This window comes from Carassius gibelio, chromosome A4 (assembly GCF_023724105.1).
Source record: "Carassius gibelio isolate Cgi1373 ecotype wild population from Czech Republic chromosome A4, carGib1.2-hapl.c, whole genome shotgun sequence".
Lineage (NCBI taxonomy): Eukaryota > Metazoa > Chordata > Actinopteri > Cypriniformes > Cyprinidae > Carassius > Carassius gibelio.
In genome coordinates, this window is record NC_068374.1 from 19,076,100 (window position 1) to 19,095,067 (window position 18,968).

The 18,968-nt window shown below is 41.3% G+C and overlaps 1 protein-coding gene across 1 annotated transcript in view; it reads right to left on the reverse strand.

The window, feature by feature from the left end:
- Positions 1 to 2,746: 2,746 nt before the first annotated feature.
- LOC127972566 (cadherin EGF LAG seven-pass G-type receptor 1-like) overlaps positions 2,747 to 18,968 on the reverse strand; it is an 81,256-nt gene continuing 65,034 nt past the window's right edge. Inside the window, exons 2-4 of the mRNA XM_052576172.1 lie at positions 6,388 to 7,026; positions 5,023 to 5,245; positions 2,747 to 4,228 (exon numbers count right to left, since the gene is read on the reverse strand). Coding sequence (XP_052432132.1) covers positions 4,066 to 4,228; positions 5,023 to 5,245; positions 6,388 to 7,026 — 1,025 coding nt within the window. The 3' untranslated portion in view covers positions 2,747 to 4,065. The remainder of the gene's footprint in view (positions 4,229 to 5,022; positions 5,246 to 6,387; positions 7,027 to 18,968) is intronic.

Sequence of the window (18,968 nt, forward strand, 5' to 3'; positions counted from 1 at the left end):
TGTTACCTATGTGCATTAGTTATTTTGAAGCTTACACAAATCCTATGGCCTCCAGTTAGCAGATTGTCTTACCTGGACTGTCACATGGAGAGGGCAACATGAGATAAACTCTATTCATAATCTTCTAGCGGAAGAATAAGCAACACATGCAAAACCATGCTAGTAAGTGCATTAAGACTTAATCGTACAATTGCAGGATAGCCGTTGTTTCCTTTGGGTGTGGAAGCATTTGAAAACAAGCTCCGGGTGAGTGAAATGCAATACAAGTCAAACATGGAGATTCCATGAATAAAATAATCTGTCTTTCTCAGGTCATATGCAAGTGGAAAGTAAGAAGATCATTGTGGGAACAAACAACATCCATAACTTGTCCTGGTTTTCCAAAATAAGCGTAAATCTTCATGAACAACACTATTCCGATAACTAAAAGCAAAACTGACTTAATGTCTTACCTTGTTGTAATAGTGAAGCTGAACTGAATGCCACTGGCCATCACTAACGCCACCTTGTACAAAAGGTGCGACAGTTGTTTTAGCCTCACCTGGGAAAGAAAGACAATATTATATATATATATATATATATATATATATATATATATATATATATATATATATATATATATATATATATGTGTGTGTGTGTGTGTGTGTGTGTGTATGCTGCTTTAAATTATGAGCAGGTAAAATACAGTAAAAAAAAAAACAGTTATACAAACTACAAACAAAACAATTTATATACACTAAATACAACTAATAAAAGTGGAATTATAAATATATAACATGATAAAAGCAAGAAAAGAGCAATTCAATATTTTTCTAATAATAATAATAATAATAATAATAATAATAATAATAGGAGTTCAAATTAATCTGTAATTTTTTTCAAGCTAATTTTCTGACTGAACAAATTTACTACAATACATTTAGTTTGTTTCTTACACTGCATGTTAATTATGTATAAGTTGCAAAAGTTGGTAGACACATGCAAATGTTACAAATTAAAATTAGGAGTATAACATAAAAAAAAAAAAACAGATATAGTTCAAAGAGTGCGTTTTGGTATCCGATGAGGGTGTTTCTTGTATAAATTGTGGCTTTGTCACCTCTGGTCCATCATAAAGTCCAGTGCAAAAGATCCGGTGAACCGTTTTCTTCAACCGGTTTATTGAATCGAACTGTCCGAAAGAAGTACTGGTGATCTGAAAAAACTGATGCAACCGGTTCTTGACTCGTAAACGAGTCAGTCTATTGATCATTATATGGCTCAACTCGGTGTTCATCTTCAGTTCTCTCTTCACAGCTGTTCAGTCAGTGTACTGTTTGAGTGCATGAATTACTCCGGGATATTGGTTTGTTTGAACTCAGAGGGAGTGTCAGCCACATTAAAAAACTTAACAGCTTTTACATTTGTGGATTAATGCGTATTGGAGACGCGTACCTTTTAAAACGATTCAGTTCGATTTGATGAACTGGTTCAAAAAAATCCGGTTACATCGAATGATTCGTTCGCGAACCGGATATCACAAATTGCTATGTTTTGAACTCTCTCTCACAACAGACACGGAAGAGAAGACAATGCTGAATAAAGTCGTAGTTTGTGCTATTTTTGGACCAAAATGTATTTTCGTTCCTTAAAAAAATTCTAACTGACCCTCTGATGTCACATGGACTACTGTGATGATGTTTTCTTACCTTTCTGGACATGGACAGTATTACTGTTCACAAAGCTTAATGGAGGGACTGAGAGCTCTCAGACTAAATCTAAAATATCTTAAACTGTGTTTCAAAGATAAACGGAGGTCTTATGGGTTAGGAACAACATGAGGGTGAGTTATTAATGAAATAATTTTGCTATTTGGGTGAACTAACCCTTTAAGTGTGTGTGTGTGCATACGTGCATGCGTGCGTGTATGCGTGCGTGTGTGTGTGTCTTCCATGCACATGCAGGGAAATGTTGAAAAGACCATCTGGGTCACTGCATAGTCTCTAGAGCCCGACCGATATATCGGCCGGCCGATATGAGCTAATTGCATTTAAATCGGCATCGGCGTTTATAACGGCCGATGAAACATGAGAAACAGAGTCTCATGCTTCACTCATTTTATGAGTGTTGCATAGTTTGCCCACCAGAGAGCTTGCCGCTGGGTTCAGTGTTGCCCTTCAGATACAACGCGATTTGCGCTGCGCTATGGCGTAGGCTGAGTTTTAAAAACTTTTAGCGGGAGCTCTTTCATAGTCTGTTGTTCCTCCTTTCGGTCAGCAGCAAACATGTATCTGTCCCGTTGTAAGAAGCAAGCGATAGCGCTAGTCCTGCTGATGAGAATTAAGAGAGAAGCAAGGAAGAAGAGGCTACCCTCTTCCGGTAACAGTAGGCAAGACGATGTTTTGATTCAGACTGCACAAAGAAAAGAGGAGAAGATATACGGGTCCGTTGTGAATGTGTCTGTGAGAGCAAATATAGTGTAGTTACAGTAACTACAGTGGGTGCATCAGAAATGATTAAACCAGAGGGGACATGTAAATAAATGTGAGCTGAACAAACGCTTTTTTTCTTTTTTACATATTGTTTCAAAGCAGCTTTACAGACATAACAGGAAAATGTTGTAATAATATTGTTAAATATAAGTAGGTAATACCTATTGCTTGACAAATATATATATATATATATATATATATATATATATATATATATATATATATATATATATATATATTTCTCATTTTTGCCTATGTACGAGATCCCTGTTTATTATTATTATAATTCTAATGATGACATGAGTAATGATACATGGTGATATTATTAATACACATGCTTATTCTTTCTATGTCTCTCTTTCTACCTACAGATGGCTGAAAAAGGTGAATTCTGTAGCAGCAAAGTGTGGGACTACTTCTGCAAATACTTTAACTTTAGTATTATAATTTATTTACAGTATACACACAGACTGTTAAAACCAGCTTCAACTGGAAGAAAGTAAAAGTGTTAAATGTTTAAAACCAGACTGTTTTTTGATCATTAAAAATATAAATACTTTTGATGTGCAATTGTTTAGTCATTGAGACTGTAATCTAAGGCTTTTTTACATAATCCCTTCTGGAAAATGGTTTATACAGCCCACATACATAGAACAGGCAGATATTTTGCTATTGAATGTTGTGTAAGTGCAGTTTATAGGAAATGGATCTAATATCCAGATTATTTTCAAAATCAAAATATCGGCTTATAAATGGGCTCTTTTCGAGTTAATATCGGCATCGGCCCCAAAAAATCCATATCGGTCAGGCTCTAATAGTCTGATTAAAGTTTGGAAACTTTAGAACATATAAATCCTTTGTCATAAACACATTCACCTAGAGCAATTCTCTCTCTAAGTGACACAAGGCTACAAAAACAAGCTGTTTAATGTAGCATGATGTTACCTCTGATTGTCAACACTACTGTCTGCTGTCCCAGGACTGAATCTGACATTCAGACAGAAACAAACTCTATATGAAGGCACAAGCGCATATTTGACCGCTTGACTAACGGTACTGTAAGTGCATGGTCATTTTGTACATGCTAAAATTGTGTTAGTATTGTTGTAATAAACTCCAGTACTCTAGGGGACGATAGAATTACCTTCAAACGTAAATTTAACTGACTATTATCATTCACTTAGCTAGCTGTAAAAATGTTGACAATTTAGCTAACTTTATCTAACGTGCTCTGCTAAACTCTCCTCAAATGGTTGCTCTTGCCATAACAGTAGTTGAACTGAAAAAAAAAAAAAGAAAAAAAAAAAAAACTGGCCACAGAATACATTATTGTTTGTTGTTTACATTCATGCTATAGCATTAGAATGCTGAGAATAATTTGAGTTCACATATTTAAATAAAGTTCAAGTTCAAACTTGAACTTGAAATAAAGTATATTTTGGTAAGGGATTAATAAAATATCGGCACCATATTGGTTAATGGCAAAGTAATTATTGAATAGTTATTTGTTCATGCTCATTTCCCATATTTTTACGTAAAGATTATTAGTTTATCTGCCCTATGATAAAAAAATATTCAATGGCTCATCATATCAGTGACCTGGTCTTCTCAATTGTAACAGTGGCAGGAGTGTTGTACCTGCTGAGAAGGTGAGTTGAATCTGTTCCTCAATGATCTCCACAGCAATGAAGTCGTGTTTCTCATTAAATCGACCATTGTAGAGTAGGAGTGCATTTCTCTCTCTTGTTGCAAACCTGGACAGAAAAGACACCGATTAAAACAACAAGAATAACAGGTTTTATTGAATGTTTGCACTACCCTTTCATAAATCTTTACATCTATCAAAGGCTGATTGCACTTCTCATATGTTAGAACTCAAGACTTCAATTCATTGAGATACAAGAAGTAATACAATTTTTTTAAATCAAGGAAACAGTAAAAAAATAAAATAGAAATCAGAGAGGAAGTTAATGTAAGGCTAGTGGTCCAGAAACAAGAAGTGGTTCCTCTGCCCTGGGAGGCATATCCCACCTCCATCATGCCTGGGCCGTGGCATAGAGGGCAGAGGAGTCAGAAACCAGCTGCTCTACAGGAAGAAGATACAAATAAAGAAAAACACTGATAGTGCTCTCTCAACACATAGCCCTTCCTGTGTCTACACAGAACAGGAGTCCAAATATTTCTCTAGTGACGCTGTCTCATTAGTTAATTAAATTAACTTTACAACAGTTTAAACAAATTATCCATATGTCTTTCTAGCTTTATAAATCCAACAGATAACAGGCTAAAATAAATTCTACAGAAAGGGCAAAATTGACTTGAGCTTGACATAAAGATTATCCATGTATGACCCAGAATGAGTAGAAGATAAGTACAGGCATGTTACTCAGCCAGACAGAGCTCAAGGTCTCCTTATGCTACCTCTTCAACAAATTACACTTTGAAGCATGACAAGCTTCAGGCAGATGTGTCAGTGTAACAAGAAGGTAAACAGAGGGATGTCATAGAGGTCATAAACAGTTTTCTTTTCACATAACCGAGCACTTACATGAAGGAGACAGTGAAGTGGAATCTCTGTCTCAGGCCTCGAAAGGTAACGAAGGACTGTCCAGGAAAGCTGCGTGTCATCATCTCACAGAAAGGTTTCTCATACTCTCCAGAGGGGCAACTGCATGTGAAGCCACCCACTAGCAAGTTGACACACTCACCTCCATTTTTACATACCCCGGGGACACAGCGACCAGAGCGGGCATCTATTTCACAGTTTTCACCTGTGTAGAATAATCAGAAGTAAAGTAAACTTTTAACTTGACAGGTAGATTACATTGGTACGGAATTCTGCAGGACACTGGCCCACCAGAAGCACTGCTATACTGGCCTTAAATCAAAGTTTCAACCCTGACTTAGTCTCAGCTTTCCATACGGAAGCACTTGACAATCCAAAAGTTCCTCTATGGCACCACCAATTCCCTTGCTGAGAATGGACAAGCAATTCATGCAGTGTTATATATCAGCCATTATCCAGACAAGATCTGAACAAAGGGTGTTTATGTGTGGCAGGGGAATGTGATTGCAGTCCCTCTGCCTGTAATGACCCCTCATTTCCTTCGGATAATCTTTCTCTTGGAGGGAAATGGACAGATCTGTTTCCCTCTAATGTGAGAAAGTCAGAAAGGGTTAGATGATGAGAGGCAGGCTGTCATCACTATTATAATGGATGCAGAATATCAAGTTGAACTGTGACCTTCAAAGCACCTAAGGAGATGATTAGAGGGGGTAATTGGCCTTGATAAAGAAGGGGGAGGTTGTCAACAATAGCAGAATAGCCTCCAAACTGGAGATTGATGAGATATAGTCCTCACTATGCATTTCTTTTTATGTTATAATTTGCCATTTAGTCACAAAGCTTTGTTTGACATGGCATGATCTTTGCTCAAGACTCAATATGTCATAATTCCACTTGTTTGTTCACCTGTGACAAGGACACCCTGACTTTTGCTTCGGAAGGCAGTGGCTCTGGTGGTTTCCCTATTTGTGGTTTACCCCAAATGACTGACAGTTCTACCCTGTGGTTCCTTCAGCATTCATACTGCTCCTGCCAAAACACTGCTCCCTAACCACAAACCTCAAAACCCAAACCATATTCATGCAAGTGTTCAGACTACAGTAAACACACAAATGCTGTATGCCATAAAACAGAAGCACACAATCCTGCCCCGGGAGATCTACCTAGCTGTAGAGTTCCAATTAAACCCTGATCGAACACATCCTTTTGTGATCATCAAATGCTTCTTAAGATCTTAAATGGCTGGTTTGGTTGTGTTTGATCAGGGTTGGAGCTGAACCTTACAGAAAGGTAGATCTCAAGAAACAGGATTGGGCCCCACTGCCATAAAATGTTTTGCAGACTCACCTGTAAAGTCTTCTAGACACTCACAGGTGTACCCTCCTTCTCGACTGCGGCAGCGGCCATTGTTGTGGCATGGACCTGAGTAGCACAGGTCAATCTCTGTCTCGCAGTAGTCACCGGTAAAGCCTGTCGGACAACGGCACCGCAGGCCATTAATCGGATGGATTGGTCTGAATAGAACTGTATCAGAGGCTATGAAAGGTGGAGAACTATCAAACTTTAACACAGAGACGCATTTCATGTAATTCTCGCAAGGTTCCCGCAAGCAGATGTTGTCATCAAATGGAAGGACGCTTTGGCTGGAGATTTTCTGTAACAGAGTTCGGTTCAGGTAGATTTGCTCCTGGAGTTCCTCCGAAGGGAAGTAATGATCCTGAGCTCCTCCAGGAAGCAAGGCGGAGAAGGTGACATTGAGGATGTTGCCGCTGACATCTGTGTCATTTTGGATATTGAAGATGAAAACTCCTTCTCGACTAGTTGATAGAACAGCTGCCACACCTTTGGCGAATAGAGAAAGCAATGAGGATAGGAAGCGTTCCTGGGACATGTTCTCCAGGCGGACAGTGATGCTGTTTGTTAGCATCTCGTCAGTGATGATGGTCACACGGAGAGTGCAGAAGGCCATCACTTGGTGGATACCATCTAAAAATGATCAAAACAACTGCCTGTTAATAATTCAGTTTTACATTCCATGAAAACACAACCTGCCTCCAGTCTTAGAATGCTGAAATTTTGGAATGTTTCAGCTGGAAGTCACTGGCTTCTGGAAAATAACACTGTTCTCTTTTAACACAAAGAAAGTCTACATATGGTTTTGGGTTGGAGAAGAAAGCATGTTAACAAACAGGATTACTACAGAGCTGCACCACAATTAGACAGATCATCTTGGTATCTTGCTTCAGGACACAAACTTATCTTCTCTGTTGGAACTAATGCCCTAACAATTATGATGGAGAATTGACAACCGTAAAACGCTGTAAATGCTTTCATCCTCAAAAGTACAAAAAGGATTGGAATACTTATTATTGGATTATACACAATCATAAGTACAGTTCCATACTCAATTACAATGTTTACAAGTATACACTTTCAGAATATGACAGTTGCTGATTTAATGCATACTGAATGTCACTTATGTCAGGTGGGCCAATTGCTTAGCAACAGACAACAACCCTGTGCATACCTTTGAACAACTTCAGCATAAGAGTGCAAAAAACAAAAACAAAACAAAAAAACAAGTATTTTCTTATTTTACTTACAGACATTAAACTGTACAACTGACAAACTTCCAAATCCTTAAAGGGATAGTAGCCTATTGAACATCATGTTGTTTCAAACCTGTATGACTTTCTTTTGTAAAATATAAAAAATATATTTTTAAGAACATAAAGTTTCCCCGGTGCAGAAATGCATAAATATAATTATTTACAATAATTATTATAATTAATTACAATATTGTGGGGAAGTTGTGGCCTAATGGTAAGGGAGTCAACCCAAAGGTTGCGGGTTTGAGTCTCATAACGGCAGGGTTTGTAGGTGGGGGGAGTGGATGTATAGTGCTCTCTCCAACTTCAATACCACAACTGAGGTGCCCTTGAGCAAGGCAACGAACCCCCAACTGCTCCCCGGGCACTGCAGCAAAAAATGGCTGCCCACTGCCCCCCGTGTTGTGTCTGTCTGTGTGTTCACTGCTGTGTGCGCACTTTGGATGGGATAAATGCAGATCACTAATTCTGAGTATGGGTCACTTTACATGGCCACATGTCACGTCACTTTTCATATGACACAGAATATTGAACTAATAACATTGTATTACATTACAAAGTTATGCCTGGAGCACTGCCTGTGTAGTATAGATAATACAGAAAAGGTCAGATTAAAGCATTCATACATCTGATCTGAATCTCACTATTTTCATGTGGAGAGGATGGATTTGACAGGAAGCTCCCACAAGAACCGCAATGACTGTTCCGTTTTGCTAAGGGAACAACTGCAGAACAGGTGGTATATCCAATTAATACCCCTGGCAAAACAATGTGGCTAAGGCCTTTCACATATGGAGGTGTTGTGTGTCTTTGGTTTGAATTATGTGTCTCTAAATTATATCACAGCCATAAATCACAAGAGAAGGGAGTCGCCATTCCCAGTAAATGGAATACATTTCCAACTCTTGTCTGGTATGTAGTGCACTATATTTGGTTCACTGAAGTTGATGACATAAGCACATTGCATTGACTATAAATTATAGTTTTTTTTTCACTGATAACATGCTGTTTCTAATTCAATCAGATTTGTGGCTTTTATGTTTAAAATGAGAATATGCAAAAGCTTGGTTGTGACATCTTCATTCATTACATATGAATGATAGAGCACAAAAAGCTCTAACAAAACAACTCCTTTCACAGCAACTGTGGTTGCATCCATTATACTTTCATTTGTGGCTGCTTTTCTTGCAAATTAAATCTATTAGCTGACACATAACTGTAGGCACAGATAATGCCATTTTATCAAGAAGGGAGGTTGCTGATGAAAATGTCTGTTGGCCCCATGCCTAACAAAACAGGAATATCATATTTACTAGTTTTTGTGCTTTTCTGAGATGAAAGATGAATCTAACAAATAGGTATTTTCTCTCAAAATGTGGAAATGTGTTTTAAGACAATGTATTATCATAGGTATCACCAGTAGCTCTTGTTCTGATTCCAAACTAGTCAAGTCACCTTTATTTATAAAGCGCTTTAAACAAAATAGATTACATTAAAGCAACTGAACAACATTAATTAGGAAAACAGTGTGTCAACAATATAAAATGACAGTTAAGGCAGTTCATTATTGGATTCAATGATGTCATCTCAATTCAGTTTAAATAGTATGTGTGCAATCATTTGCAATCAAGATATCGCTATAAATGAAGTGTCCCTAACTAAACAAGCCATTGACAACAGCTGCAAGGAACCAAAACACCATCGGTGACAGAATGGAGAAAAAACCTTGGGAGAAACCAGGCTCAGTCGGGGACCAGTTCCCCTCTGACCAGACGAAACCAGCAGTTCAATTCCAGGCTGTAGCAAAGTCAGACTGTGCAGAAGAATCATCTGTTTTTTGTGGTCTTGTCCCGGTGGTCCTCTGAGACAAGGGGCCCTATCATACAACCGGTACTTTTTTGTGCGCCCATGGGCGTGCTGATCTAAAAAAAGAGGTGTGTTCAGGCGCATTGCTATTGCACTTTACACTTTGCATGTAGATTGTTAAAATAGGACCCAAGGTCTTTACAGGGGATCTATATCTGGGTCTCTAGTTGTCCTGGTCTCCACTGTCTTTCAGGGTTGTAGAGGCCCACTGCTGCTTCCACCCCGCCGCCGGCGCAACCTCAGCCTGCTCGTCGCCGAGGGCGCCCCCCTGCGGCCTCCTCCACTCCCGCTCGGCCACAGCAGCAGCCTCCACCCCGGCCGCAGCGAGGAGATGGCACCAGAAGGGTGGCGCAACCCGTCTCTGCCCCTAAACCTGCCAAACGCTAGGCCAAGCGGCGTTCCTGAGACGGGCGACCTGGAGTTGGAGACGTCAGCTCATCAGGAGATGGTATCAGGACCACTCCTTCCCCCGGAGGAGGGCCGGGGGAGAATCCTTTGTTCTCGTTTTCTTTTTGTTCCGCCACTGGCCCCGCGGCCGGTGGCACCCAAACCTTCACTAAAAGAGCTGTTTCCTCTACCTCCGGGTCCCAAGAGGCCACGAAAGACAGCTGGCGACATGCTTCCTCGCCGCTCTCGTTACCCTCTCCCCTTGCCAGTTTCCGTGCAAAGACGGCTCAAGAACGCTTCGCCTTCTCATGCCCTCTTTGCCACTTGGAGTCAGACGAGTGCCCACACTCCGCCCCCGCTAAGGGACGCTATGCCTCCCATGCCGGGGCTGTCTGCTCCCACTGTGGGTTCGCCTGTAGTCCCTTTGACCCCGCTGGTTCGGTTCCTGGGAGCCTGGCTAGAGCTCCCCAGGCCTTCCCGCTGGCTCATCCAGACGCTCAGGCTCGGCTACGCGATTCAGTTCGCCCGGCGTCCCCCCAGGTTTCGGGGTGTCCACGCGACTATGGTGGGCAAAGATGCCCCTGTCATGCGCGGAGGTCGCGACCCTGCTGGCAAAGGGTGCGATAGAGCCGGTCCCTCCAGCCGACATGAAGTCCGGCTTTTACAGCCCTCACTTCATAGTACCCAAGAAGACAGGTGGGTTACGGCCAATCCTGGACCTGCGTGCCTTGAACCGAGCTCTGCACAGACTCCCGTTCAAGATGCTAACGCCCAAGCACATTTTCGAATGCATTCGTCCGATGGATTGGTTTGCAGTGATCAACCTGAAGGACGCGTACTTTCATGTCTCCATTCTTCCTCGACACAGACCGTTTCTTCGGTTTGCTTTCGAGGGGCAGGCATATCAGTACAAGGTTCTCCCATTCGGGTTGGCCCTCTCTCTCTGTGTCTTTACGAAGGTCGCGGAGGGAGCCCTGGCTCCTCTCAGGGAACAGGGTGTCCGTATCCCAACTACCTCGACGACTGGCTGATCCTAGCTCACTCTCGAGAGTGGTTGTGCGAGCACAGGGATCTGGTGCTCAGACACCTCGCCCGACTGGGACTTCAGGTCAACTGGGAAAAGAGCAAACTCTCCCCTATGCAGAGGATCTCTTTTCTCGGTATGGAAATAGACTCGGTCGCCATGTTCGCGCAGCTTACAAATGAGCGCGCGCAGTCACTGCTGAATTGCCTGAGACAATTCGAGGGCAAGAGAGCGGTTACACTGAAACTGTTTCAGAGGCTCCTGGGGCATATGGCGTCCGCGGCGGCAGTCATACCGCTCGGGCTACTCCATATGAGACCGCTTCAGCACTGGCTTCACGACCGAGTCCCGAGATGGGCATGGCAACAGGGCACGCTCCGAGTGACCATCACTCCGGCCTGCCGCCGATACTTCACCCCGTGGTTGGACCCCTCGTTTCTACGGGCCGGCGTGCCCATAGAACCGGTGTCCAGACATGTTGTTGTATCAACATATGCCTCTGCCACGGGCTGGGGTGCCATGTGCAACGGGCATGCTGCGTCAGGCTCCTGGACAGGACCCCGACTTCAGTGGCATGTCAATTGCCTCGAGTTGCTAGCAGTACGTCTTGCTCTGCACCGCTTCAGGGCCCTGCTGAAGGACAAGCACGTTCTGGTCTGTACGGACAACACTGCGACCGTAGCGTACATCAACCGTCAGGGTGGTCTACGCTCCCGCCGCATATCGCAACTCGCTCGCCATCTCCTCCTGTGGAGTCACAAGCATCTGAGGTCGCTTCGTGCCATTCACATTCCAGGCAGGCTCAATCGTGCAGCCGACGAGCTCTCACGACAGCAGTCTCGCCCCGGGGAATGGAGACTCCACCCCCAGTCTGTTCAGCTGATTTGGGAACACTTCGGAGACGCTCAGGGCATCGGAGGACGCTGTTTGCCTCTCCAGAAAATTCCCACTGCCAGTTGTTCCCCGAACTTGTACTCCTCGCGACAGCCCCTCCCTGGCCAATTCCTCTGAGGAGGGACCTTGCCACACCCTCTGGCACCCACGTCCCGATCTGTGGAACCTACATGTGTGGATTCTGGATGGGTCATGGAAGGTTTAGGTACCTTGCCACCACAGGTGGTAGCTACCATCACTTCAGCTAGAGCCATGTCCACCAGACATGCCTATGCTTTGAAGTGGAACCTCTTCGTTACTTGGTGTTCTTCACGGCGTGAGGACCCCTGGAAATGCCCGATTGGGTCAGTGCTTTCCTTTCTTCAGGAGGGGTTGGAACGAAGGCTGTCTCCTTCCACCCTCAAGGTCTATGTGGCTGCCATTTCGGCTCACCATGACCCTGTTGAAGGTAAGTCTCTTGGAAGGCACGATCTGATCATCAGGTTCCTGAGAGGAGCAAGGAGGCTCAATCCGCCTCGCCCTCAGCAAGTCCCCTCTTGGGACCTCGTAGTGGTTCTATCAGCACTGCAGAGAGCTCCCTTCAAACCCTTGCTCTCAGTAGAGCTAAAGTTTTTATCTTTGAAAACTGCGCTCCTGACGGCTTTGGCTTCGGTGAAGAGGGTCGGGGACCTGCAGGCATTTTCAGTTGACGAAGCGTGCCTGGAATTCGGGCCGGCTAACTCTCACGTTATCTTGAGACCCCGGCCTGGGTACGTGCCCAAAGTTCCCACCACTCCTTTTAGGGATCAGAAGGTGAACTTGCAAGCGCTGCCCCTGGAGGAGGCAGGCCCAGCCCTGGCGCTGCTCTGTCCAGTACGTGCGCTCTGCACCTACGTGGACAGAACTCGGTGCCTTAGGACCTCAGACCAGCTCTTTGTCTGTTACGGAGGCCAGCAGAAGGGAAAGGCTGTCTCCAAGCAGAGGTTATCCCACTGGATAGTGGATGCTATTGTCCTGGCTTATCAGGCTCGAGACCTGCCATGCCCCCTAGGGGTGAGAACTCACTCAACTAGGAGCGTAGCTTTCTCCTGGGCGCTGGCGCATGGCGCCTCACTAGCAGACATCTGTAGAGCTGCGGGCTGGGCGACACCTAATACATTCGCGAGATTTTATAATCTCCGCGTAGAGCCTGTGTCCTCCCGGGTACTCGCCCCTTCGGGCCAGTAAGGACCTGCTCGGTGTCAATCCGCTTGCTGGGCCATTCCACTCCGTGGACTGGATGCGTGCGCTATTTCCCTCAGGTGAGTTCCTCAGTCAGAACCCTGGGTTCCTCCAGCACTGTTGATGTCCAACACTTGTGTACATGCCCTTTGGTCAGCCATGTGTGGGACTAGGTGCCTCCATGTGTCGTGATTCCCCTTCTGGGTAATCCCACGTGTGTATGTCCACAGTAAGTCTCTCCGCAGTGTGTGTCTTTCCCTTGGCAAGCCCTTGCCAGCTCCGTCGTTGAAACTTCCACCCTGCGGGCTGGGTACCTCAGAGTTCTTACGTATCACCACCTTGGTAGATACCTGCTTTCTGTAAGTCCTCCCACGGGCAGGCAGCCTGCTAGCATATGTCCAGCTGGAATATGCTACCCAGTGTATTCTGTGTGAGCTATAGGCCCTCACTCGTGCTGGCCTCACGACAGGGTGCTATCACTCACACGGGTCACTGGAAGACAGCCATGTGGCGTTTTGTAAGGGACCCCATTCGTAACGTCGAACGTGACCGACTGAAAGGGAACGTCTTGGTTACGTATGTAACCCTCGTTCCCTGAAGGAGGGAACGGAGACGTTACGTCCCCTTGCCACATCGCTGTTCCGCTGAACGGCCGGGTCACTGACTCGGCTCCTCAGCGAAGACTTGAATGCGAGTTGCTCGCGTTGCTCCTTATATACCCGCTCTGCGGGGCGGAGCTCGCGATGCAAATTCCGCAGACCAAGGTACTTTGTGTACCATTGGCTCGTTTTGTACCACTCGAAGGTGATTGGGCTCTCGGGCGAGATCCCATTCGTAACGTCTCCGTTCCCTCCTTCAGGGAACGAGGGTTACATACGTAACCAAGACGTTCTGTTTTACCTAATTAATGCAGCCTAAAAATCCTTTAACAGATTTGGATATTAGAAGCGTATTATTGTGTTATGTGTAAGCCAGTTTTAAGAGATGGGTCTTTAATCTAGATTTAAACTGCAAGATTGTGTGTCTGCCTCCCGAACAATGTTAGGTAGGTTATTCCAGAGTTTTTTGAAATTGCCTGAGTTTTGAGAATGCAGTGGATGTGGAGGATTATAATGTAACAAGAGCTTGCAAACAACACAAAAATAATTAAAAGTCATCAGATATTTTGACTAGATTTCTTCTAAAGAAGGTTTGTCTTCTTATTTAGTTTAACCCACTTACTAAATTAAAATATCCTGTCAGTATTCACAAAATTTGTACAAAATTGTTTTCCAGATTTTTTTTCACCAAACATTGAAGTGTGGTATATATTTATTCTGTCAGCTGTTCGCTTAGTATTAATGTATAGCTCTGTTGCTGTCAATAACCAGGCAAGGCTGCTGTCTCTCAAAATGCTCTCATGTCCTCTTCATGAATAAACAATTTTTGTTATATTGTTTGTCATATAAAAAAAAGAGTACTTATTAAATAAAATGCTTAAGAATACGCTTAAACACAAATTGGATTTAATGTTTTTGGACACTTAATTGCCTGTTGATTGCAATTAGAATAACATATAAATTAAAATGCACTTAAAAGCGCTCTTTCCCCAGTAAAGTAGGACTTAAGTAACTTAAGTAACTTGTTATTTAAGCAGGACTAATATATATATATATATATATATATATATATATATATATATATATATATATATATATATATATATATATATATATATATATATATATTGTATAATATAATTGTAGTGTGTGAGTTGGAGGCTAAGCATAAGTTTAGCACAGATATATTTTAGTCTAGATGGAAATAGGGGTCCACGCGCACCCCCCGGCTTTTTTTATGCCACCTGATTTTTTAAAATCCTTAAAGTGTCTATTTTCATAATCTGCCAGGTGCCAAGCTGAAATAATGTCCCAAAGGGTTCTTTTTTAACCCTTTGCTGCACCCGACCGGAACCCGAAAAATCTAAAAGTGAAATAGAAAGTGGCATAACATTAGAAGTAAACAACATACAGAGACAAATGAACACAATTTCCCATACAATTCTGACCCCAGGAATTTAATGGAATGGTTATTTTTGACATTTGACAACATATTGACCTTATTTCTGGACAAAAATAGCAAAAAATGGCCAAAGATTTTTTGTTTTCTCAAGCGCATAGGGTTATTTTTTTTCCACAACATATTATTTCTTTATCATTCAAGTGTCTATTATAAAATTAAATTGGGTACCAAGCTGAAATAATGTCCCAAAGGGTTCTTTTTTAACCCTTTGCACCAAACCCGAAAAATCTAAATATGATTTAAAGTGGAATAACTTTTGATGTAAACAACTCACAGAGACAAATGGACAAATTTTTCAATACAATTCTAACCCCAGAAATTGTTATTTGTCATGTTTTATAACATCTTGACCATCTGTGGTCAAAAAGAGCAAAAAAGTTCATTTGACAGTGTTTTTATTATACTTAACAGCCCAAAATTTATTCGAATTTTTACTTCACCTATCCTGAACCTGAAGATATTTCAAATAGTTTTACTTTTGAAGTTAACAAAACAAAGCAAATTAGCTTAAATAAATAAATAAATAAAATAAATAAATAAATAAATAAATAAATAAATAAATAAATAAAAAACTACAGAAAAAATCCAAAATGGTCCAAAAAGTTGACTGAGCATAAACTGCAAGTTTTTGCTTTTTGGGGCTTTGCAGTTGGTGGTCGTCAGTTCATACCTGCAGATCGCCATCTCCCACTGCTCTCTCTTTTGGAAAAATTTCAGTAAGTATTTGAAACTATAATTAAGATATACCTTTGTAGTCATAACTTAAAGTGATTTTTCAACAGTTTTTACTATTATCACAGGCTTTCGGAAATCGAATCTGTATTCTATACTTCATACATACTTACCAAGGGGAAAATTAAACATTGTAACACAGCTGAAGTGCCTCCAAAGAGGATTCGTTCCCTAACACGTATTTTACATGTCTCAACTCTTTCTGAGTATGGTAATGTTACCACACTCAACACATGCAGGTGGGGAGGGCAAGCGAGAAGCTATCATATCTACACAGTATATGAGATATGTATATGAGTATATGAGTATGAGTATATGAGACTCTGTAAAGACGTCAGTTCACCATACCACATGAGGGATATTTGTGAACAGGTTCCATTGAAATTTGAGAACTTGTCTTTGGATACAATTGACTATCACCAATACTGCTATAAAAGCTTTACAGGGAAAATACACTCACCTAAAGGATTATTAGGAACACCATACTAACACTGTGTTTGACCCCCTTACGCGTTCAGAACTGCCTTAATTATACGTGGCATTGATTCAACAAGGTGCTGAAAGCATTCTTTAGAGATGTTGGCCCATATTGATAGGATAGCATCTTGCATTTGATGGAGATTTGTGGGATGCACATCCAGGGCACGAAGCTCCCGTTCCACCACATACCAAAGATTGGGTTGAGATCTGGTGACTGTGAGGGCCATTTTAGTACAGTGAACTCATTGTCATGTTCAAGAAACCAATTTGAAATGATTCGAGCTTTGCGACATGGTGCATTATCCTGCTGGGATGGGTACATGGTGGTCATAAAGGGATGGACATGGTCTGAAACAATGCTCGGGTAGGTCGTGGCAATTAGTGTTTTCTGTGACAAAGCAAAATCCAAGTTCAAGGGCAAGACTGAAGAGCTTACAAAGTTTCAGAGTTGGAAACACAAGGAACCAGGCTGGAAAGTTATTGAACCTAGGGCACAGGAATTAAAGAAAGAGGCTCTTTATCGCAAGGTGCAGGGCAAGGACCTTTTTGCAATGGAAGCTAAGTATCATCCATCATGCAGAAACAACTTCAACACAGAGTACCAAACCCATGAGCATGGAAGGGAGAGAGTAGAAAAGGCAGCAGTCAACACTGACATCCTGCAGGCCCAGAAGATAGCAGCACATAACAAGTCATATTGTGTGGTAAAGGATTACATTCTTAGGAATGTGATTGAATGCAAAGAGGTTGTCCAGCTAAGATCCATGTGCAACTTGTACATGAAGACATTGGAAAATCAAGGTTTTCCTAATCCTGAATACCGCAGTGAGAAATTGGCAAGACGGTTACAGGGAGACAAAGACATCTCTCATTAACTCACATCCTCCAAGGTGCATCAACATGAGTGTATTAAGTTGAACCTCATATACAGCTCAGCATTACTGTAGATGAAGCAGTTGGATGTGCATACAAACTTGGAACAGCTGACCAACTTCAAGATTTATTTTCCCTGTAAAGCTTTTATAGCAATATTGGTGATAGCCAATTGTATCCAAAGACAAGTCCTCTAATTTCAATGGAATCTGTTCACAAATATCCCTCATGTGGTATGGTGAACTGACGTCTTCACAGAGTCTCATATCTCATATCCCCCACCCAACTAAGCTACCAACACTGCTAGTCAAGAATACAGATTCGATTTCTGAAAGCCTGTGATTATAGTAAAAACTGTTGAAAAATCACTTTAAGTTATGACTACAAAGGTATATCTTAATTATAGTTTCAAATACTTACTGAACTTTTTCCAAAAGAGAGAGCAGTGGGAGATGGCGATCTGCAGGTATGAACCGACGACCACCAACTGCAAAGCCCCAAAAATCAAAAACTTGCAGTTTATGCTCAGTCAACTTTTTGGATCTTTTGTAGTTTTTTATTTATTTATTTATTTTATTCATTTATTTAAGCTAATTTGCTTTTTTTGTTAACTTAAAAAGTAAAACTATTTGAAATATCTTCAGGTTCAGGATAGGTGAAGTAAAAGGTTCAAATAAACCCTATTTCAGGCTGTTAAGTATAATAAAAACACTGTCAAATGAACTTTTTTTGCTCTTTTTGATCACAGATGGTCAAGATGTTATAAAACATGACAAATAACAATTTCTGGGGTCAGAATTGTATTGAAAAATGTGTCCATTTGTCTCTGTGAGTTGTTTACATCAAAAGTTATGCCACTTTAAATCATATTTAGATTTTTCGGGTTTGGTGCAAAGGGTTAAAAATCAAGCATTTTGGAGATTATTTCAGCTTGGTACCCAATTTAATCTTAAAATAGACACTTGAATGATGAAGAAATAATATGTTGTGGAAAAAAAATCACCCTATGCGCTTGAGAAAACGAAAAAAGAGTTGATCCTTTACACATCTTTGGCCATTTTTTGCCATTTTTGTCCAGAAATAAGGTCAATATGTTGTCAAATGTCAAATATAACCATTCCATTAAATTCCTGGGGTGAGCAACGAATCGACGAGTCACTATAGAAACGGACGCTAAGAAAAAGCGTGCCAAGCTGTTTCTTTCTTCTTCTTTTGTTCATTAGTTGTTTACCTGCTTAGTGCATATCGCCACCTTACTGATGGCTGTGCAATCATTTAAATTTTTTTCCAATCCTTGAGAATGTAAATTGTATTATTTGTTTTATGCTAATTATACATTAAGTCATATCAAATATGTATTTTGATTTAGAATTCAGACATTATAGAAAATACCACTCCATGTGTGAGATATAACATGTAATAAATAAAATAAATATATATAAGTTAAACATTACCTTGTCATATTGTTTTATAATTTATGCATACCTCTTAATACATAATTTATAGATAACTCTTATATATGCCAATAAAAGAAATAATCATATTAGAATAATATATTACCTTATTTATTATATTAGCGCTTCCTCATTAACATATCATATATATATATATATATATATATATATATATATATATATATATATATATATATAAATAAAATAGGCTATATTACATATTGTAATATTATATAATAATCTGTCACCCCATTGAAGGCTCGCTGTAGTGAACTAACCCTGGAACATAACCTGCTCCAGAGCAGGTTAAGTTTAGAGAGTGAGTTGCTATGACTACTAACATACACC